At 32.2% G+C, this 23,907-nt stretch overlaps 1 protein-coding gene across 1 annotated transcript; it reads left to right on the top strand.

Annotated features, from left to right (window-relative positions):
* Window positions 1-3,940: 3,940 nt before the first annotated feature.
* LOC132722147 (TNF receptor-associated factor 3-like) lies at window positions 3,941-16,898 on the top strand. The gene is made up of 10 exons (XM_060706580.1): window positions 3,941-4,276; window positions 5,554-5,658; window positions 6,247-6,411; window positions 6,962-7,042; window positions 7,645-7,719; window positions 8,047-8,166; window positions 8,910-9,023; window positions 9,494-9,695; window positions 10,729-10,967; window positions 16,364-16,898. Exons 1-10 carry the CDS (start codon window positions 4,043-4,045, stop codon window positions 16,691-16,693), a joined length of 1,665 nt encoding a protein of 554 aa, XP_060562563.1. The 5' UTR covers window positions 3,941-4,042; the 3' UTR covers window positions 16,694-16,898.
* The last annotated feature ends 7,009 nt before the right edge of the window (window positions 16,899-23,907 follow it).

The raw sequence follows: 23,907 nt of genomic DNA, 5'->3' as shown, positions 1-23,907 counted from the left end.
CATTAAAAAGTAAATAGAACGCAGTATACGACAGCTTTTTTCTTTTGATTGTTGGACATTCATACAAGAACCGATAATTTCCAAAAAATGATTCACTTAGATACATGGACAAGATATTATTAAAACAAGCAATTATCATAGTATTGCAAGCAATCCATAAGTCCCCTACCGGTTAGAACCCCATCAACATTCTGAAGGGCCATTGGCCATTCACCAATGTTTCAATTTTTCTCTATTTTAAGTAAATTTGTTGGAAAAGTTCTTTAAAAGTGATCACAGGAAACAGTTTTTATGAACAGACAGACGGACTGAAGGACACTCTAAAGTTAATATTTGAAACATCCCTGTTACCAAAATATAACATTTTAAAAGCAAAATTCTTAAAGAGGAGATAACTCTTGAATTAAAGATGCAATTTCATAAAAATTTTCAGCTCTTTTTGACTAATCACAAATATTGTTATATTTGCCATGTTTTAAGCCTATTTGTTGCCATGGCAACTGATATTTTATCAAAATAGGAAGAACGGATAAGACATGGATAATCTCAAGACTGCTATCTACCCATATGTCAAGTTTCATAAAAATATTTCCAGTACTTTTTGAGTTATAACTGGATTCAGTTTATGTGTAAAATTTGCCATATTTTCAGTCTATGTGTTGCCATAGCAACCAGAATTTTCAACATAGGAAGAAAAGAAAAAGACATGCATAATCTCAAGAAAGCCATCTACCCATATGTCAAGTTTCATAAAAATATTTCCAGTACTTTTGGCGTTATCACTGGATCCAGTTTATGTGTAAAATTTGCCATATTTTCAGCCTATTTGTTGCCATAGCAACCAGAATTTTCAACATAGGAAGAAAAGAAAAAGACGTGCATAATCTCCATACTGCCATCTATCCATATACCAAGTTTCATAAAAATATTTTCAGTACTTTTCAAGTTATCCCTGGATCCAGTTTATGTGTAAAATTTGCCATATTTTCAGCCTATTTGTTGCCATAGCAACCAGAATTTTCAACATAGGAAGAAAAGAAAAAGACGTGCATAATCTCCATACTGCCATCTATTCATATACCAAGTTTCATAAAAATATTTTCAGTACTTTTCAAGTTATCGCGGGATCCAGTTTTGTGGACGGACGGACTGACGGACTGACAGACGGACAGACGGACGGACAGACGGACGGACGGACAGACGGACGGAGGGTAAACCTAAAGTCCCCTCCGGTAAACCGGTAGGGGACTAATTAACATTTCCTGTTTCATTTTGCCACACGTTCGTAAAATTTTGGTATGTAAAATTGCACGTGTAAAACCATATCTAATGCAAATGTATGCTCATATTAAAAAATTTAATCATGTAATCAGTTAAAAATCAATCATCTACCACCATCAATGATGCAATCATTAACTTCTGGTACAAATTATTGTAACAATTATTGTTTGTTTTGATAATTTCTATCCTCGGCTTCCATTTTGAATGTGCCCTTATGTGCCATGCTTAAACCCAACTTCTCTTAGTGACTGTCAATTTCATTGGCTAATGAATAATATAATTCGGATAATGACAGCGTATAGCCGCGACCAATAGCGGTTTTTTATTTGTTTGGATCGTCAGACCAAACAAATAATGGTAGCGAAATTTCAGAGTCTAATGCTGTTAATTGCAAATGCCGAAAGTAGTCCACTTTTTTGAAGCGGTTACTTCCCTTCATATGTACACTAACTCCGAAAAATTCAGGGGAGATCACTGCGTAAAGATGGTCAAAGACATGCACATTAATTTTCAAGCAAAATAATTCCCGAATGATCGAATATTTCTAATATTGTTTTATTGTATTTTCTGATCAAAAATAAGTAAAGACAAAGCGGACATTCAATCTCTGACACAGAAGTTTACGACGAACCTAACAACAAGTAGTTCTCAAAACAGCTTAAAACTAGCGATTTAAAAGAAAGAAATATTTTTATTTTGTTACAAGTATCCAACAAATTACAACGCATTCAAAGTTTAAAAATAGCGTTGGCTTATAGAATTGTCAATAAATGCACAATCACAAATTACGCGGATGAATATGATTTTATCAATGAAAATACTATTTTAGCGATGTCGATTACCGAATACTACACAGACCGAGTAGTGGAATATATAGATTCTACATGTCGGACTGTTTGGGCGAGAAGATTTTCGCTAAATTAACTACTTCAATTTTAAATAACAGGTTTATCCTGAACAAAATACCTCGAAATTAATAAGGATTACAAACCCGAAATGCAATGGAAGTTCTAAATTTAGAATGACTTGAAATTATTCAATTGTTGTTTGTGTAACTTCTCCGTGGTGCAGTGGTAACGCGCTCGCTTAATGAGTGAGATGTCTGGAGTTCAAATCCAAGTCGAGGAAACTTTTTTTTTTAATTCTTTTTTAAGTGTCTTTGTTAAGGAAGTAGCCATGATATGCAAGGATAAAGTGTAGCTGTCGTAAAAAATGAACATAAATGATATTTTGATGCAACTCTAGTTATGCAGAATTCCGTATGTATCAAACTCTGGTGCCTTGCAAAATGAATTATAATACATAAAAATAAACTTATACAGGAAAATACATACATATATACAGTACGATTTAGATAGCAAAGATCAGAAAATACCACAGAACTTGCAGCCCTTTTATTCTTTATAAATATACATGCTTACAGTAAGCTCCAGGAATATTTACATCTGTGTTAAACAACAGTTAAAGTCGTTACAGGCCCTAATTTAGAATAATATGGTTTTCTTCAGGCCGTTCACAAATAAATTCACCGTGGCTGAAGGGTTTTCGCGCTCGCTTAGGAAGCGAGAGGTAGGATTTCAAATACCAGTAAAGGCAACTCATTTTTTTCAAATTGTTTAAGTCAAATAAACATTGGATTGAATATCAGTGTTGCAATTAGTCTTATAGCCAATTTACTACAATTAAAACGCTGGAAAGCATTGGTGGAACTATACATATAATCTCACAACCTGTACCTTTCTTTGATTTCATCAGCCAATGATAATACTCGGAACATAAACACACCTGCAAAATGGACGACAACTTGAGAGCCAATGTAAATATTGAAATGTTAGCTATTTCCTGCAATGTTACAGGTTTTAATGAAGTGTTTGTAGAAGAACTTGGGTAATTACTCGTTCATATATCAACTTCTACAATAACTTTGATGGAATAGAGGATATTTTATACAGTTTACACGTGTGAATGCATTTTACGAACCCGTGCTGGTAGTGCGAGGCCACGACTTGTATCCCTTGTTTATATTATATATATAGATTTAATAAAATAATGACAGATTTCCCTGTGGTATAGAGATGCACAAATTAGAACGTTTTACAAATGGTGACTTACTCTTTGAAAATGTTGCCAGCAAGAAAATTATTCTTGATATAATGTAAGTGGAGTATCAAGTGCAATTGTTATTAAAAATTTATTTATCAATTTCTGTTCAATTTGTTATTCTACTTTTAATGAAATGAACATTCAATAACTCACGTGGCACACAAACATCCATATAAATACATGTATATCCTTCAGAATGTATCGGTTACGCATAGTTGATAAAAAGAGTGGACAGTGTTCTTATATTTTAGATAGTTTATTAATCACCATCAAAATGGTCAGTCTTTTGAAATATAGACGTATCTATTGACATCAACTTGACATCGAAAAAGTGAACTAAATGTCTCTTTTAAATACCCGATGGAAAAGAGATATATTGCCGTATTTAAATAGGACTCGATATGACTTCTAAACTGACCATAGGATATCCATTGTAATTGCTAATAACCGAATTTATGTTTTGTCTTTCCACTTTAACACATATTTTTTTCATATAGGTCCATGTGATGCAATGTACATGTATGTAATCTTTTTCACTGTAAATGATTTATAGGATCAGGACCATAGATGAAATAGTTGTGGTTGTTTGTACGAATAAATCGTATTTGGGGCAAATATATGTGACAGATAAGTGTGTGATTTATTTCAAGACTTTAGTATGTGTAGTGATTACTCATCTATTCAGTCAACTCCTTCGGGAACTCCACATTTTATTAGACTAGAACCCAGGCACTGTTGCCATGTTTGTAAAAATGTTCTCCGGGACTCAATGCAGACAGCATGTGGTCACAGAATATGTAAACTTTGTGTTGGACCGTTGTTTGATGATAAAACAGAACCAATACCGTGTCCAGCTGGTGAAGAAGATTGTTCAGATTTATTCAAAAGTGATGTAAGTATATTTTTAATGCAACCACGTATAGTGTATGTAAACAAGCATCGGCAGCAATCTGTAACAAAGATACTGTTAATGTTTAGTTTAATAATATTTTGTGGCAACTCCATGTATTCTATAAATAAATACATGTAATATACATGATTAATACAAAAACAAATATTTACAAAGAGATACATGTGTAAAGTGCAAATGGACAGGGCTACAAATTATAGCAACATTAGCAACAACCCTCTTAGACAACGTCTATATAGTGGGAGACTTTTACGATTTATTGCAAGTCATTTTCGCCTGTGTGAGTTTTTTGTCCAATATTTAGTTTATAAGTATATCATTAAACAATAAAATTGAGCCGCGTCATGACAAAACCAACATAATGGGTTTGCGACCAGCATGGATTCAGACCAGCCTGCGCTTCCGCGCAGTCTGTTCAGGATCCATGCTGTTCGCTATCAGTTTCTCTACTTGTTAGAGGGTTTGTAAGCGAACAGCATGGATCCTGATCAGACTGCGCGGATGCGCAGGCTGGTCTGGATCCATGCTGGTCGCAAACCCATTATGTTGGTTTTGTCGTGACACGGCTCAAATGAGTTTTATATTTCTCTGTCAATTTTGAATTTTATATTAAACAATACTCGTAGTTTATTCTGTTCAATTAAAATTTTTGCATGAAAGGTACTGGGAAAAAATATGATATATACTGTTAAAGGTAGCCTTCCTGAAAATCATCTTTTGATCTTCATTTTAAGTAACTTCATAAATTTGGCGACCATTGAAATAATGACTTTTGTGTACCTATTTTATTATATGTGTGTGTTAATTATAATATGTAAATTGATGATGAGATTTTTAAAACATTTTCTCATATTAGAAAGGCAGCTTGGCCGCCAACTTCACATAACAAATGATAAACTTAAAAACATCTATCAAAATGATTTTTCTGCTAATATCTTTTAAATGACAAGAAATGCCATAAGAACTTCATTACAATGTTTTTCCTTTTAATTCAGTAATTTTAAAAGTTTAGGCGTCTAGCTTTGCGCAGCTAGGCCAACGTCTCATATTTCCTTCAGAGTATCTTATGGGTCTCAGACATATTTGTCCCGCACTCTGTTGTATTGTGCTATCAAGATTTCAATCTTTTATTGTCTAATTGGACAGACTTAATTAAACCGGAATTAAGATTTTAACTTATTATTCTGATTCTTCTTCTATTTTAAAAATATGTATATTGATATTCCGCTAATATTTATTCAAAAGGCGTTTCATTTTAGATAACTCAAGATCCAAGTAGTCGCCGAGAAATTAGAGACCTCCTCGTGTCATGTGACTTTGTGAGCTTTGGATGCATAGATGAAATAAAATGGAAGGCGTTATCTGTAAAGTTTTAGTTTTATTTGTGTTTTATTGATTTGTAACAACATATGCATGATGTCATATGCTCAAACAGTCCAATTGTCCACATGCATCATTAAGTTACATTTTTGTCTACCAAATTTCTTTTAGTTTGATTGTGTTCGAAGCTATAAGCTTATTGAAACACTCTTGAATCCGTTCCTGGAACTCACCAGTACCAACCAGTATTAAGTAATGCATGTAAAGTACAAGGAAACAATGGCTTGCCTCTGAAGGACTTTGAACCCACGCGGCCAGCAATCATTTCATTACTACTCCGACGCGTTAACATATCGGCCATTAAGTTGATTTTAGTCTGAAAGACGCAGAAGTTGATATGTAAATGGTGTATGATCACTATAATGCTAGCCTTCATCTAACCCTCACCGCGACACAAACCTTTCTTTTTTCATTCTATTCAATTATTTTCAGTTCAATTCAGTTTAATATTATTCTATTCTACTCTATTCTATTCTATTTAAAGGCTCGAGTAATACAATGTCAGCGTATTGAAAGTATGTTGTAGTTTTTGAACTTTCATATCAATATCTTCACAATCATCTATGTTACAGAATCATGTTCAGACTTGCAAGTATCAACCAGTCACATGTCCAAATAGTGGCTGCAATAAAAGAATACCCCCGAAAGAAAAGAACATTCATTTAAAGAAGTATTGTGAGTATAAGCCCGAACAATGCACGTTTTGTAAAAAGTTTGTTCCTTCAAAGCTTATGCAGGTAATTTAGCACATTCTAATTTTATTTTTGAATTTTTCTTTATGAATTATGATAGTATAAGGAATGTTTCTCTCTGAGACACATTAAGTGATGTTATATCCTTCAAGGCTTACATACCGATGTAGGTCAACTAGGAGCTCTGCAGTTTAACATATATTACCATATATGTGTCCGACAGATTGTAATATATACAGGTTGCTGAAATATAAAGTAAAATATACATGGAAACAATAAGAAAGAGATATTCCTTTCATGAAATAAAGAATAATCATATTCCGTCAAAATAAATGTATTGATGTTTTAACGATTATTATACTTACTTAGTTTCGAATAGGAATCATATTTATGTGCGATTTCAGTAAAAATCGTTGAAACATTTCATCATGGCTTATTTGTAAAATTAATTATTAAGCCCTGAGAGCGATAAGTCTGTAATCTTGCACACAAAGTATTAATCTAGAACTACATTTATTAGGACATACATCTAAAAAAAAGTATTCCCAGTTTAAGAAATAAATTCTTATGTTTATTATTTATTCTTATTGTTTAGAGCCACATAGAAGATGAATGCACATCTGTTGTCATGCCGTGTCCCTATCAATGCGGTAGCCCAAAAATGACGAGAGTTGAGGTAAAATTATTTCTTTTACACAAAGGTAATATAATTTATTCTGAATTGCAGCTAATAATTTTATTTTAGTTACTAATTTACCGATAAGATATTTATAATGTTGTTATTGACAATATTTTGTTTTCATTCACTGATTACCCTTAAAAATGTTCCATCATTTAATTATCAAACACACAATTTTAGTTTTGTTTGTTCCCTATTTCTCCGAAACATTTGATTGTTTATTGTTATTGTATAATATAGAAGAAAGAAAGAAAGAAAGAAAGAAGAAAAATGTATTCAACTTGTACATTTACTTGTATCTCGTTATACATCAACTAGTAATACAACATTTTGTCATCGCAGGATAATGAATGTTTTAGTTTATGCATTCTGGAAATAAGCTCTTAAAAAGTATGAAATTAGATATTGAGTAACAGTAATTTCTTACTAAGAAAGTGTCTAATAGTGAATTTAATGAACATTGTTATAGTTCAATAAACATATATGATATACACGTTCATGATCAACTTCGAAACCTTCGTTAAAAGACAATTAGTGTTCCTGTTTAAGTAAATTTTTCAATTTCTAAAATGTTTTTAAATCGACCTATTTTGCTTTAGCTGAATAATCACAAGGAAATATGCCACATGAAGCCTAGAGAATGTCAGTATAAATGTGTTGGCTGTACGTTCATGGTGAGTTAAATTCTCAATTTTACTGTAACCAATAATGTATTTCATTTTCATGGATAGTATAAGTAATTTATTGTATACCGTCCAATGTATTTATTTCAATTTATTAAATCTATGTTTGTTAGCAAATTAAACCTATATAAACAAACAAATAAAGAAAGCAAAATAAAAATTATCAAATAATAATAATAATGATATAATGATAAATATGATACATTTAACCTAGAGTAAAAAAGGTACGGTAATAATAAAAATTTATTTCTAACATTTACCAGTTAGTTAAATATAAAGCACATTTACATTGGTAAAAGTCATTATGTTGTAAAACAGGGTACAGAGGAAGAGGTAAAAAATCATTTAACCAGTGACTTAAACGGACATATAAAATTAACAACTGATTATGCTAAAAGAGTGGGGGATCAAACCGTGCAATGTTCAAGGGAACTTCAGGTAAGTGTTTTTCTTCGTATAATTTTTTACTTTTTTTTTAAACAATTTTAGGCACACGCTTTCCTTTACTTAGTAGCCATACGTCACTTTTCATGGAATGGCACGAAAGTGTCAATTTGATGGTACCATGATAACTGCCGTATGAACACTTTTGTGGATGTTTCTTAATTCAAGATTTCACCATTTTGTTTAAATGTTGAATTCTGCTTAAGCCGGTGCTAGGGGGTGTGGACAGTAACTTGCACTTCCAAGTACCGTCCATAAACAGGCTCAATCAAACAGAGCCTGCAAAAGTTTCAATTTTGTCGTTTTCAGCGTCTTTTAGGATTCCTTTTTTTCTATTTTATTTGTCTTCTTTGAATATCTTATCATCTTCTCAGTCATATCAGTTTATGCATTTATAAACAAACATATGATTTACGTGCACATTTCCCCCGCCGAACCACTGTAGGCATACGATTAAAGGACAGTTGGTGGTATCCCACCTAGAAAAGTCAATAATCTTCCGTCGTCAAATTGTGTTATGTTTCTATACGTTACTTTTGATTTTACATATTTATTCATTTATTATTTTATCCTTTTCGAAGACACTCCACTTTTCAAAATTGTTTTACTAGTGAAGCCTTAGCAGTTATAAGGCTTCGCACATGACTTTAAAAACTGTACCTTTTTATATAGTTTATTCATTGTTTGCTAGAACGTAAGATTCCAAGTCTAAAATATTTATTGTTCATATATTTTAGGTAGTACAATCAGAAAGAGATCAGCTTCGTGCACAGGTTAATAATATGAATCAAGAAATGACGCTGATGAAAAACAATTTTGAGAAGACTATGAATTTATGTAAGGAATTAAAGGTAAAGATTGTCACGAAATGTGTTTTTGTCTATTATGACTTTATTATTAAATTCATAAGGATATATAAAAAATGGCATGTCAATGTCGTTTCTTATCACAATTGAAGAAAAATATCTATCAGAAGTCAAATTGGCCAAGAACATTAACTAATAAAGAAACTCCTTCCTAAACATGGAAGAAAATAATCATTGACGAACGACTTATGAAAACTTTAGAATATATAACAACGACTAAGAGACACATATCCCCCTGTAGAATGATGACGTTACGCCGATCTCTTGTAAGTGATTCTCATTTGAGCATTGTCTTCTTCGTAGACAATAAAGTGTTTTTTAAAGTTAATGTTGCTGTCTGGAAGGCGAATATACCGTATCATCTTAAACCTTGCTTTCACTTGTAATTGTCTTTTTCTATTAAACTAATATCTTGAACAAAGGTTAATATGTCCATTGTAAATTGATTATTCAAGTTAAAAATGGTATCAGTAACAGAGCGTGTAATTCATCTGGAGAAGCAACTAGAAAATACTGCTAAGAAAGACATTGTTGAACGTCATGATAGAGATGTACGAACCATGCAGACATCTCTGACACAGATTAGGGCACAAGTTGTTCAACTTGAAAGATTATATTTAAATGAAGGAAGATCAGGCTCAGGTGAAATCTCATCAGGTAAAATATGTGACGTTAACTTTAAAGTATACATTATGTCTAAGAGTATTTTCTGGGTTATGAAGGATACATAACATACTGTACAATCGTCATAGGTTCTATATTATTTTAATCACTGTGGTTTATAATAAGAGCATTTTATTTTAAACAAATATTGAAACAAACTTTTGCATGTTACACAGCTCACAAACACAGTGAATATTGTTTTATACAGTCATTAACAAAATTTAATATAATATTTGAATACGTTTTCATTTAAGTTTAATGATATTTGTTAGAATATCTGTCTGCAGCAACAGTTCAGTGTTTAAACATCATTGATTTCCTTCTGACAAACATATTTAGAATAGGGTCATTCAAGCTGTGTCCTCTTTGTCTCTAAACATTTCTTATTTCTTATGATATAAATTATTCATAAATGAAAATCGACCATCTACATCAAATGCTTAATATTACTCTTATTTATATGCAAAGAAAAGTATTTTTAGAAATTTTATCTAAACTATTTTCTTTCTCTGAGGCTAAAATTCGGTAAATAATATATTTCATAAAGAAAAACGCTTGAATAATAAGAAGGTTATAAAGTTTAATCCAATCATTATTGTGATTTTTAAACCATATAATGACTTCTATTTAATTGAGCCTATTATTAATCGGAACTGCATATGAAAGACCGAACGTTGGTTATATATTTATATTTTTATTTTTACATAGAGGTTATTCAAGTTTTTCTAAAAATGCAGTTTTAATTTTCATCGACTGGTATGAAAATAGATATTTCATGAGTGGCGGTAGTCAGGAGAGAAATATGATAATTTCATACCACATGATGAAAATGCATACTGTATCTGTTGAATAAACACGAATTTTCTGTTTATTATGTACATTTTCTAATTTTTGATATTACAATTTGAAAGGCTTTCCCTTATATCTTGTGTAGTGACTGAATTTAGAAGAAAGTAGTCCAGCAAAACACCAGTGAAAATATGGAAAGTATAGAAGTATAGAATAAAGTTATTTATTTTGTTTAAAGCTCCAGAGTTAAAGCGTAGAATAGACAAGCATGACAGCCAATTTGCACAGTTAGATGTTCAGATGGCAGAACTTGACCTGAGATTTCAGATCCTGGAGACAGCAAGCTATGATGGTACGCTAATGTGGAAGTTGAGGGACTATGCTCGGAGAAAACAAGACGCAGTTCAAGGGAGAACACTCTCATTGTACAGTCAGCCATTTTACACCCACAGATATGGTTATAAGATGTGTGCAAGGGTACGTTATTGAAATTGATATAATGATAGGTCCAAACATTTCACTGTAATTTATGCAACAAAACAATAATGCATGAATGTTACTGCGGACTATGTTACGATCCAGAACACACATTCTTATATTTAGTTGCCTTATCGGGAGAGTGTGTGTTTATTTGTTCTACTTATGTAGTATATAGAGGATATTGAATGAGTGCAGGTTCAACACTGAATTTATTGAAGATTTGAACAAAACTTTAATATGCAAGCCTTTGCCGAGCAAGATATTATTTTATTCAACGAGTTCAATCAATTTAGTAATCAACTTACACGGATATGATATTCTTTTTATCACATCACGGGCTTAGCGCAAAACGGTTGTAACTCACTTTTTTCCACAAAATGACATTTTTAACATTTTCAATGTATTTTGTGGTTATGCATATCCTCAGTGAGTATTTTAAATGGATTCTGAAAATTAACAAGTTAAATCAATATTTGTCAAAAGGTTGTATCTCAAATTGCTCTTAATTTTCAGTGCAAACGGTTGTATCTCAAGTTACAACCATTTTGCGCTGAAAATTCTGATATTGCAATGGAAGTAAATTAGCATTCTGTTTGTCTTATTTGAATCATCACATGAAAAGAAGGATATAAAGACAGTAGAAAAGATTTTTTGTTTTGATATATCTAAATAAACCTTAAATATTGGTAAAAAACCCAACTAAATTGTGTATTATATTATCACATATTATCTTCATGAAATACAAATGTATATTTAAATGTATATTACAATATAGTTCAATCTCATAAATTGATTCCAATAAATGAAACAGATCCACTGCCACAATCAGCAATTGTTTGATATTAAGTAAATGAAATAACTTTCAAATATTGAAGGACAAAAATGTCCATATCCCCCCCAGCCTCCAACCCCAATAACACATACAGTTTAAAAAATGACAAGGTGGACAGATTTGGCCCCTTATGGATTGAAAATTAGCGCCGTACTTATTTTTACAGGGCAGAAAAACGTTTCCATATTTTGAAAAATAATGTAAGTACATGTAGATCTAATTCAGAATATCTCCAGTTTATGCTCATAGCAGCAAAACTGAAATTGTTGCAGGCACAAAGTATGTTCATGGAAGGTATGTCAAGGCCACCTAGCTCAGACCCATAACGTTTCAGAATTGCTTTTCTTTTTATTTCTCAAAAGCTTCTAAATTTTAGTGTTCTTATCAAGATAGTTACTCATTGCAAATTACCTGATCAATCTTTATCATCTTTTGCAATTTTGAAAGAAGTACAGTTACAGTGAATTAATATTCTTTGTGGAAGTCAATACTGCCAATGCTTTGATTACATTTTGCTACTTTTATGATAAAATATATTACATTTATCACCATTTTCTTCATGGTACAAGCATCTTACATTCTCAAAAACCATATTATTATTGTGAATGAATTAGAGAACTACAATAGTATATCATAAAAGTATAATTAAAGATAAAAGAACGGAAGGGGATATGGGACCAAATTGAAGAGAGGGAGGTGGGGGTGTAATCTCTAACTATACAAACTAAAGACACACTTTGAAATACAATGAGGAAAAACTGAGAAGGGAATGGACAAAGTGGCAGGAACCAAGACCATTGTTAGAATCCCCAAACAAACCATTGACGCAAATGACATACTTAAAAAAGAACCATGGAATGACACTGCCTTGAAACAATGAAATAGCAAAAACATAGCTTAAGAGTTTATAATATGATTGTTTCCACATACAATGTAGAATTTGCCTAAAAGAAGTCCATATTAAACTCTATATCACAAATTCAGGGTAAGACCAAATTTGAAGAGGACCATGTTTTAATATTATAAACATCCAGTTTTAATTCTGTGGCAATCTATTAATTAAGTCTTTAACCCTTGACATGTTGGAACAGGAAATGATCAGTTCTTGCCACAAGTATAGATCCAGGCCAGCCTGAACACCTGTGCACTTAGTTCAGGTTCTGTACTGTGGACAGCTCAATTTTAGTACCTGTATATTAATTGATTAATTGATTGATTTGATTAACTTTTCCAAATACAAATCAGGGCAAATCTATTACAGACATTCAGCAGTTCATTTGACCCTATAGCCAGTAAATTCGGAAAACTTTTGATCTACTTTTAAATCTTTATGAATGTTTATAATACTGCACGTTTGTAACGTTGCTTTTCATTGGATAATCCTGATGTTTATATAGTTTTATATACACAGCTGCTGTCGATTCATAAAAGCATCTTACTTTTTTCTCTAAAAAAATGCTTGCTGTATTATAAATTTGTTACAAAGATTGTTGACAGGTAATATGGCCGTATATAAACGACTGTTTGCAATATAACCCTTGCCTAACGGCTCGGGTTATATTTACAAACAACCACTTATATAGGGCCATATAACCTGTCAACAATCTTTTTATAACTAATAATATAACCAGTTGTTAAATGGTCTTAATTAAGAATCCCTCTTAGCACAAGCAGTAATTAAGACATTGCTTCAAAACATTATAGACATTATAAACTCATAGGTTTGACTTTATTTCTTTTGATTTTAAAATTGCCCTTCTCTAATAACTCGTGCAAATCATTTTTTTTTGTGTATACTATCTGTGTACTTTTTTTATTAACTACATCTGTAGTGTGTATGCGCTAAACCGTATATGTTTGCATAATGTCACCAAGAAACCATTGAAAAATATGCGTTCTAGAGAAAAACTTGCGATTGTCCAACGTCCATATGTCCGAGTACTTACGAAAACATCTTGATAAAACAAAAGGAAACACCACACTACTTAAAAGTTATCCTAAAAGTAGATTAAAACAATTTGAAATAAATTCAATTCTTGCAATAATTAAGAAAAAAAAACACACAAAAATACAGGAAGTGTGACTTCATAACCCCGTTTTGGGTTAGAAATTAAAACCAAAAAACCTTTTCAAAATCAGAGCCTGGCTTTCTATAAAAATTATAGTCCTCACCTTACTATATGTGAAGTTTAACAAAATTTTCAATATTTTTTGTTTGAAAACAAGTGTTTTTTTTCAATGCCCTTTTATAAAAGTTAAATTTGAAGATCAAGAAAATTTTGGTTGGAAATTTATTCCCAACCAAAAATGCCCAGAAGTAAAAAAAAAATTTTTTTTTGGTTTTAGAATTTTACACTTCTACAGTTTAAAGTAAAATTTGGTCAGGGGCTAGGTTTTTTAAAGTTTATTCTAAGATTTTATGAATTTCCCTTTAGAAGGACAAATTACTTTAATTGAAAATTAAAAATTTAAAATTTTGAAAGGTAAAACAAGTAAAAATTTTGATTATCAGCCCCCAAATAAATTTTGGAAGCTATGGTCTCACTTACTCCCGGCAGAGCCCAGGACCAACCCGGTAAGTTACCGGGATTATCCGGGACCCCCAGTAGACTACCGCAAAAATTGATAACATTGATACATAATTTTCATTTAATATAATATCTATTGTTCCAGAACAGTAATTCATGATGATTTTCTGAAAAATCCTTATGCAATACCTGATAGGAGGGAAATGGGAAGGGTTTTAATACAAACAAGTGCGATCATTGCAAATTGTTGTGATTCTTTTTAAATGAACTGGGCCTTGCCGGGGCTCTACCTGGATCAACCGTAGCTCCATCGTCATCCTCCGGGGCTCTGCTGGCATCCTCCAGGACTCTGCCGGCATTTACCGGGGGTCTGCCAGCATTCACCAGGGCTCTGCCGTAGCTCTACTGGCTATATACCCGGGGATCATCCCCGGTTTGTGTCGGCAGAGCTACTGTGCTTCCCCGGTGTAACCCTGGACATTCCAGGCAGAGCTTAGGATGAAGCCTTCAAAGCTTTACTTCCCGGATCATCCCAGACCACCCCGGTGATATTGAATGTCGAATGCCGGATGTTCCCGGATCACCCCAAACGTTGCCGGCAGAGTTAGGGATGTACCCCTGTTGTTCCTGGTAGAGCCCTAGAAGTCTACTGGGGCTCTGCCGGGATGTCAGTGAGACTGTAGCTTTAAGTCAAGACACATAATGAGGACCATGACTGTATTCACAGTTGTTATGGTGTCTCTTGTCATATTTCCAAACAAATATTTTTCAAATGTTCAGCTTAAACTCTAAACCTGCTAATGGTGTCACACATTCTATCATGCAACCAGTAAAGATCAGAGCCAGCGTTATTATCCTTTATAACATTTTGAAATCTAAAAGATTTTGAATGATTTTGCTAAAATTGAAGACCATAATTTTATAATATCAATTGGGGTATGGATTAAATGCCCAGCAGCTGAAAGGGTGGCTAAACCTTACTTTTTATTTTGAAATACATGTACATGTGTCTAAGATAGCATTTATACCATTCCATAGAATAGCATTTATAATTAACCATCAAAAATAATTTTAGCTTATCCTTAACTATATATATATTTTTAAATAAAGTGGTATAGGCTATATTATTCTCTATTGCGGACATTGATTCTCTATAATGTATAATAATCAAACTTATCACTGATTATACTTACTTTCATTATTTTCATCATTCAAAACAAGACTTGCACTTATTTTATAATCTTATTTTATAATGGCTACATATATTTTCTGTGATTTAGAAGTAATATTTTATTTTATCCAATTATTAAATCCTATAAAAAAGATATGAGTTTGAGATACTTCCTTTTTGCACAAAGAAAATAATTAAAATTGCTCAAAATTTGTGCGGAAAACAGTTGTAACTTGAGATACTACCCTTTTGCACAAAAAAATATGTAACAAATTATCAAAACGGTTGTAACTTGAACTTATTCAAATATCTTTTTTCAAAAATAATTTGCTTCTTTTTTATTATTTTGTTTCTAATTCCTTAACTAAGATGTATATATTTTCCTAAAATAAAATAATTTTATTCATTAACAAAAGCTTTACAAAGTTTTTTCATGCTCCTGTAAAATTTGCTTAAATTGAGTTACAGCCGTTTTGCGCTTAGCATTGTTGCTAAAAAATGTCACAAGTTTCTGTTGTCAAACTTTGTATTTTATATGTGTGGATATTGTCGCTTTCTAGATTTACTTCATTAATGTACATTTCTTACAATTACATTTTTGATTCAGGCAGTTTTTATCTCCTTGGTGCACTCATTTGGGAAATTTTATTTTAAACCACGTAATCATAACATTTTGTGTAATGTAATTCTATGGGAATTTGAATAAATGCATTTTTAATCAGCATGTTTACAATACATGATTGTTACATAGAAGCTCTACTGGTGCTGTTTGAATAGGTGATTCAGTTAAAAATCTTTGCATGAATTTTCTATATATATCTTCACTATAATTGAACTGTAATAGTTTTGGTTTCTCCTACAGGTATATCTTAACGGAGATGGTATGGGAAAAGGAAGTCACATGAGCCTGTTCTTTGTTGTTATGAGAGGTGAGTATGATAACCTGTTGCCATGGCCGTTCCAGCAGAAGGTAACGATGACACTTCTTGACCAGGAGACAGGACAGTGCAACCTTTCTGACTCGTTCAGACCAGATCCAACAAGTAGCAGAAAACCAACAACAGACATGAATATTGCTTCAGGATGTCCACTATTTGTATCTCATACTGTGTTGGAAACAGCAAAGTATGTTAGAGATGACACAATCGTGATCATGTTTCAAGTTGATATGTTAAATGTGTACCACCCATAAACGCTTAATGGCAAATAACATTAAACATTTTGATAAATATTTGTCAAAAATCCAAATCTTACAAAAGCTTGTTTCATACCGCTTTAAAATTCAATATGACGTCCATTTAAATGCAATTCATTGAATGTCGAATATGAATGTATTGCTTAAGGCAGATTTCTGTCTATAAAAACATAAGATTAGTTTGATCATGCCTAACTATTTATTTAAGAGACATCTGTATTTCCTGAAAAGAGTATTATGCTTAATGATAGTTATTAATAAAATGAATTGTATGAATGTTCAGTATGAGTTTTAAGATTTATGTAAAAAAACTGTGATTACAATTTAACCCATTACGCGATATACACGCCTTTTAACGCCTTTTTCATCCCCCCACTTTTTGTTGTCTCAAATGGTGAAAAAATACAAAAATCTTTCAAAACTTAACTCCAAATAAATCCGTATCTCATGTCCTTCTAAGCACATGGCCTCCATTATTTTTTGTATAAAAGTAGTGCAAGAAAACAATCATCATTTATAGCCTTATGAACTACAATTAAAATGAAAACAAAATCAAACTTTAAAATCTAACCTTTTTTATGTGTAACAGTGAAGTGTGTCTGTTTGTCATGTACACAAGAAATAGGTAAATGGTGTTTATTTTCATGGTACTACTTTTTTACACATGTCATGGTGGCCATGTGAATATGAAGAGAATACCGAATATGAATATTACTTTAATAAAATTTTGGCATAGGGTCAAATATTACACCATAGTGAATATTAGTTACTTGAAAAATTAAAGCATAATTAGTATATTTTATAAGCGTTGTTTTTATGTGCATGTATACAGTATCAAACTAATGTTCATATTTGGTATTCTTGTCATTCAGGTATCTTTCTGGTCACAAATATTTGCAACCAATGCATTAAATTCATTTAATTTCATTCAATGACAGTCACATGATACAAGTATATATTATTAGTCTTTGTTTACGTAACTATTTCAGACAAAGTTAATTTATATCTATATAATATTCATATTCGGTATCCTCGTTCTTATAATTATTCTGTCACGAATATGAATTAAATCTTTACAGTACTGTATGGCAAGTCACAGTAATTTAATTACTTAGCAAATTTAAACTGTCATCTTTGTTAAAACAAAGTTTTATTTCAAGTTATAGTTTGAAATATCTATTTATATACTCTTGTGAGCTATTTAACATACTGTTTAAATAGTAAGGTTCATGTTTGTCATTCTCGTTCATATTCGGGTAACTTTTTGGTCACAGTAATTAATTTACAACCAAAAGATCAGAATTTATTTTCTTTCATTAAAATACATATGCTACAAGTAATTTAAAGTCTCTGTTGACGTAAGTAATCCCATAACAGCTGATTTTAAGGAAATAATATTCATATTCGGTACTTCCATTAAAAAATATTCGCGAATATGAATTCATATTCGGTATTTAGTCATACCGCAGATAAACTCCTTTCCTAAGATTTATGTTTTTTAAAGTTTTTTGTATTTTTTGCAAAGCATAGCTTTTGTACGCACTAAAACAGACTTTAAAAAGGATTTTGCCATTCATGAAATGTGCATAAAACTTTGCAACAGAATGTTTTTGGTCTTCAGAAATTTAGCCCATTCAAGTTTAATTTTCTTATTGTTATCATTTTTATTTTTGTTTAAAATAGTCTTTAAAATATAGAACTGGAAGTGTACTTGCAAATGGCTCATCATTTAACAATGTGAGCTTTGTTGTTATATGAATTTCGGCCTACTTTCACTTTGGACAGACTTTGTGAAAACAAACATGGCTGACAAAGCGGAATCACCTTAAGAAATATCAATGTTATACTAAATGTATTGTCAAATATACAACAAAAACATGTTGTAATAAAAATTTCTTTTTCTTTTGATGTAACATTAAGTAAATGATACTGAATATGTTTTTAAAACATATTTAGGGCCATATTATTTTTACACTCGACTAATATACCCGAACAGTAAGCAAGTATTCAGAAATTTACAAAGAAAATAATGAAGCTCGGAACATTTCTTACATATTAATTTTGTTTTCTATTCAACACTTTTAAAATATATCATTTTAAACTTCTTTGCCCAGTTGTCTGCCAGTAATCAAGTGGCGACGCACTTTCGTCACTATACCACAAGTGGGTGGGGTAACGAGCGCATAATTATCATCAATGCTGTCGTACTTATGCTAGGAGAAATCCTTTATGTGATGCTGTCTAAACGACCTCTTATTATTTTGAACCGATCTCCCCCTGAACATTTAGAAATATCTATTCTGTATTATTTACTCATTATTTGCTTATAGCCGAAATTTAAACACTTATCCGAATACTATTCAACTTGACCTTCATTTTGAAGAGTAATTATCCGTGATTATCTTTCTTAGAAGCGCATAACGATGCGCACAGAAAACTACCGAAAACGTCTTTAAAGTGATTCTTTTAATTTTCATGCAGCCAGCTACCCATTTCAAATTCCAATAAAATATTATTTTGCCTTATTACGGTATTCGGTTTTTGTGTTAAATTTGCCGAATTTTAAATCTATTTTTCAAACTATGAAGAAAAGAAAAGAAATGCATAATTTCAATACTACCATATATCAAGTTAAAATATTTTCAGTACTTTTTGTGCTATCATGCGATCCAGTTTTGTGGACGGGCGGACTGACTGACTGACGGACGGACAGACGGAGGGTAAACCTAAAGTCCTCTCCGGTTTATCGATAGAGGACTTAAATAAAAAAAAACAATTACGGATGCCTACGACGGTTGTCCTGAAAAACTTCATTGTGACATGTTAGAGCCATTGCATGAAAAATGTTCCCCAAATTACAAAATGGAGGGATCTAAACGAGAAAAGAATGGACGTTACTAAATAAAATGGCATTTTAAAAGGGGTAATGGATCATGTGTATCACAGAAAAGATGAACAAAGCTAAATAAACAAGAATTTGTAACATAGTTACCAACGCCCCCGCCTCGGGGAAGTTTTATATGAAGCATAAAATTGTGCTATTTCAAAAGATTGAGGAATGAATCTCAGGACTTTCAGCCCAAAATTATGATCAATGCTATATCTGTAAATGCAACAATAAATTTATTAAAGAAATAAAATGAAACACAGAATTTAAAAATCTATCATGTTAAGCTTTGACCTCTAAGTGTGACCTTGACCTTGAAGGTAGGGGCAGAAGTGTTGTGCATGACATATCGTCTTATTATTGTAAGTATTTTCAAAATCACTTGAACTATGAAGAAGTTATAAATCGGACACAAAATATACTCTATACAGACTATGTTAATCTTTGACCTCTAAGTGTGACCTTGGAGGTAGGGACCCATGTTTTGCGCCTGACATATCATCTTATCATTATGATTATTTGTGCAAAGTATTTTTTAAAATCCCTTGATCTACGAAAAAAGTATGGACTTGACACAAAATATACCCTATAACAGACTATGTAAATCTTTGACCTCTAAGTGTGACATTGACCTTGGAGGTAGGGACACAGATGCTATGCATGACATATCATCTTATCATTGTGACTATTTGTGCCAAGTATATTCAAAATCCCTTGATCTATGAAGAAGTTATGTACGGGACACACAATATACCAAATAACAGACTCTGTTAAACTTTGACCTCTAAATGTGACCTTGACTTTGGAGGTAGGGGTGCAGGTGTTGTACTTTTTTCTGCCCTAAGTGGCGAAAGCAAACCAACACGATCCAAGTGTGTACGGTTTAATACTGAAAATACAGTAAAAATCTTATGATATAATAATCATTATATATATATATATTATATATATATATATATATATATATATATATATATATATATATATATATATATCATAATAATAATTATGACTAAAACATGACGTTTTTATAACAATAAAGTCTATTGTATTGCAGTATAGCATTATTCTAAAATACCATGAAACCCAAATATCTATATAATACCAGCTATTATGAGATATTAATATGAGCTATTAATCGTACAAGCTATTACAAGTGCGAAAACCAAAGTACGAACCTTTTGGGTACGAAACCATATAAAAAGTTTGATATGGATTTCTAATCCAAATTTACAATAAATGTTAACAGAGAATAAAAGGCAAGATATGTGGGGAATAAATACATACACTGTTGTGGTGTGCAACTTGCACAAATGACAAAAAACCCAGCTTGAAAAGACTGAAAACACATGAACGTTAAGAACACGTTGTATCCATAGGCACTCGGTTCCACAACTTTCTATGATTTTTAATTTCTTTAAAAAAAAATTTTTAATTTGTATATAAAATACTACAAGGTTTCGCAGCCGCCATGTTTTAAAGCAACGGAAGTGCATTGACTGGTTTACAATTTCCAATTAAACACTAGTTCCCGATTCGATGAATAGAGACTGTAGGCTAAAACGGGTACAACAATTATTGACAATTTGGCCGTGGTACCCGCATCGACAATATTCTTTTAAAAGTGACTGGGGAGCCAGTAATATTTATAAAAATTGTAAACCAGACAATGCACTTCCGTTGCTTTAAAACATGGCGGCTGAGAAACCTTGTAGTATTTTATATACAAATTAAATTTTTTTTTAAAGAAATTAAAAATCATAGAAAGTTGTGGAACCGAGTGCCTATGGTTGTATCGTATAAAACTCTGACACAGCGTACCGGACGGATAACCGGTAACATACCGCCAAAACTGAACGGTCTTAGACACCTATATTAGATATTCCTAACATACTTGACATATCCCCTTTTTATTGTGACAATTTGTGCCAAGGTATTTCAAAATCCCGAAGAAATTCTAGATCGGACACAAAATATACCCTAGAACAGACTATGTTAATTTTTGACCTCTAAGTGTGACCTTGAACTTGGAGGTAGGGATGCAGGTGTTGCGCATGACACGTCGTCTTATTATAGTGAATATTTGTGGCAAGTGTTTACAAAATCCTTTGATCTATGAAAAAGTTATGGACCAGACACAAAATATACTGTATAACAGACTATGTTAATCTTTGACCTCCAAGTGTGACCTTGACCTTGGAGTTAGGTGACCGATTGTTGCACACGACACATTGTCTTATTATTGTAAACAATTGTGGCAAGTACTTACAAAATCCCTTCAAAGATAAGAAAGTTATGGACTGGACACAACATATACCCTCAAATAGAAAATGTTGACCTTGAATGAGCAAGTGCGACCTTGACCCTGGAGGTAGGGGTCTGGTTTTTGCGCATGACACATCGTCTTATTATAACAAACACAAGTTATTTCAGATTCCCTTGATAAATGAAGTTATGGACCGGACACGAAAGTGTGACGGATTGACAGACGGACGGACGGACGGACAGACGGACGGAGCCTATTTCTATATCCCCCTTTTTTCTTCGTAAAGGCGGGGGACAAAAAAAGGTTACATAATTAACCTGTTATTATACAGAATTTATGTAGGAATATTGGAGAACTAGAAAAAAAGGCCAAAAAGAATAGAACCAGAAATGTGCCTGATATGTTGAGATACCGATAAAATATAAATGCTATAGCAATATTTAAGTAAGAGGACCGATTGCTGTTGGAAAGAAAAAAAACAACAATTTTTCAATATTCACATTGACAGTTCAGTTTTGACCTGTAGGTGTGACCTCGACTTGGAGTTAAGGCTCTATATCTTGCGGATAACACATTGTCTCATCATGTCACACATTTGAGCCAAGTTATTTTAAAATTCCTGGATGCATGACAGTGTAATGGGTCACAAGGTTTTCGAACACACTCAATCATTCAATCACTCACTCGCCCCACCCCCACCCATACACACACAGGGATAACACTATTTACCAGGGATGACACACTCAAACTACCACAGACAAAACGATAATGTCTTGTTGAACTATTTTCAAAGATCTGTTCACCGACGATAATCTTATTGACGTAAATGTTCTACTTTATATTATCTTCTTTTTATCATGACATATAAGTTGTCATTTGAAATCTGCATGAAGGACATATTATCTGAGCTGTATATTGCTATTATCTTAGTATTTTCCTTTTATCCTATCTGGTCCGTCCTTTCCTAAACAGGCCACGTCGATCAACGTGCCTCTTGGAAGTTATACATTTTCACCTTTTTTTTTTAGTTTTCGAGTAAATCTTATTTTTCTTTGTTGTTGTTTTTCATGAACTTATTTATGTACGGCATGCATATGCATATTTGCGTACACAGAAACAATTTCTTACTAAATAAGGAACTCTAAACATTCAAAGTACTGAAAACACGGAAACGAGCAAGCTTTGCATTTGGCCATCACTCACAGCCTCGCCCATGACTTAAAGAAGATTTGCTTTTGTTTCGTTATATCTTTCAATATTTGAAATAATAAACATATCCTTAAATCCAACCAAATCTACTAAATTACTTTGAAAACGGACGCCTTTATTATATGGGTTTTTACAGATTTCTTCAAATGTATATCATTATTTGCTTTATTAAGCAATGCTTGACAACTGAAAAAAATAGTCCGACCAGTCCGTTTAAACATGAGGTTTAAAACCATAAATGACACTTGGGAAGAGCTGCCCTTAACGGCGGTGTAAGGTAAAAAATAATGAAATATTTGGGTCATCGGATTTTGGCATTCTGAAATAATTCTTGCTGTTGTTATGTGTTAGAGTAACATAAATTACCTTATTGGTGTACTCAGTTATTGAGAAGAAAAAAAAAGAACTTTTAATGACTTCAGAAGAAAAACTAGTACTGCACGAAACCAATGGTACAGTTTACGAAATTAGAAATAAAAGCACATAAGCCATGAAGTTATGTTATGTTTACAGTAGCAATCTATTCACAAGTAGATAAAATTATTACTTTTGATTTTTGAATCACTATTTTTGGATTTTTTTCTAATTCCATGGGTATATATTTTTCATTATATCTCTTACACTTTTCCCGATATTCTTGCAACACATTGTTACCGTGTATTTTCATCAAACACTTGCCTGCGTTGAACAACTTTGAAAGCATAATGGAAAAGTAAGAACTACAATAGAAATACACAACACAACTAAAACCAAATGATAGAAAAAGTTCGTTTGTAAAGGGCATTCAACTTTTCAGCTTTTCACCTGCTGCAAATTATATTCGTGTTGAAAATAATCATGACATCTTTA

This window comes from Ruditapes philippinarum, unplaced genomic scaffold (genome assembly GCF_026571515.1).
Source record: "Ruditapes philippinarum isolate M1 unplaced genomic scaffold, ASM2657151v2 ctg820_1_1_1_1, whole genome shotgun sequence".
Classification (NCBI taxonomy): domain Eukaryota; kingdom Metazoa; phylum Mollusca; class Bivalvia; order Venerida; family Veneridae; genus Ruditapes; species Ruditapes philippinarum.
Note: the sequence above shows the minus strand (reverse complement) of the source record. Positions and strands in the feature narration are given on the sequence as shown.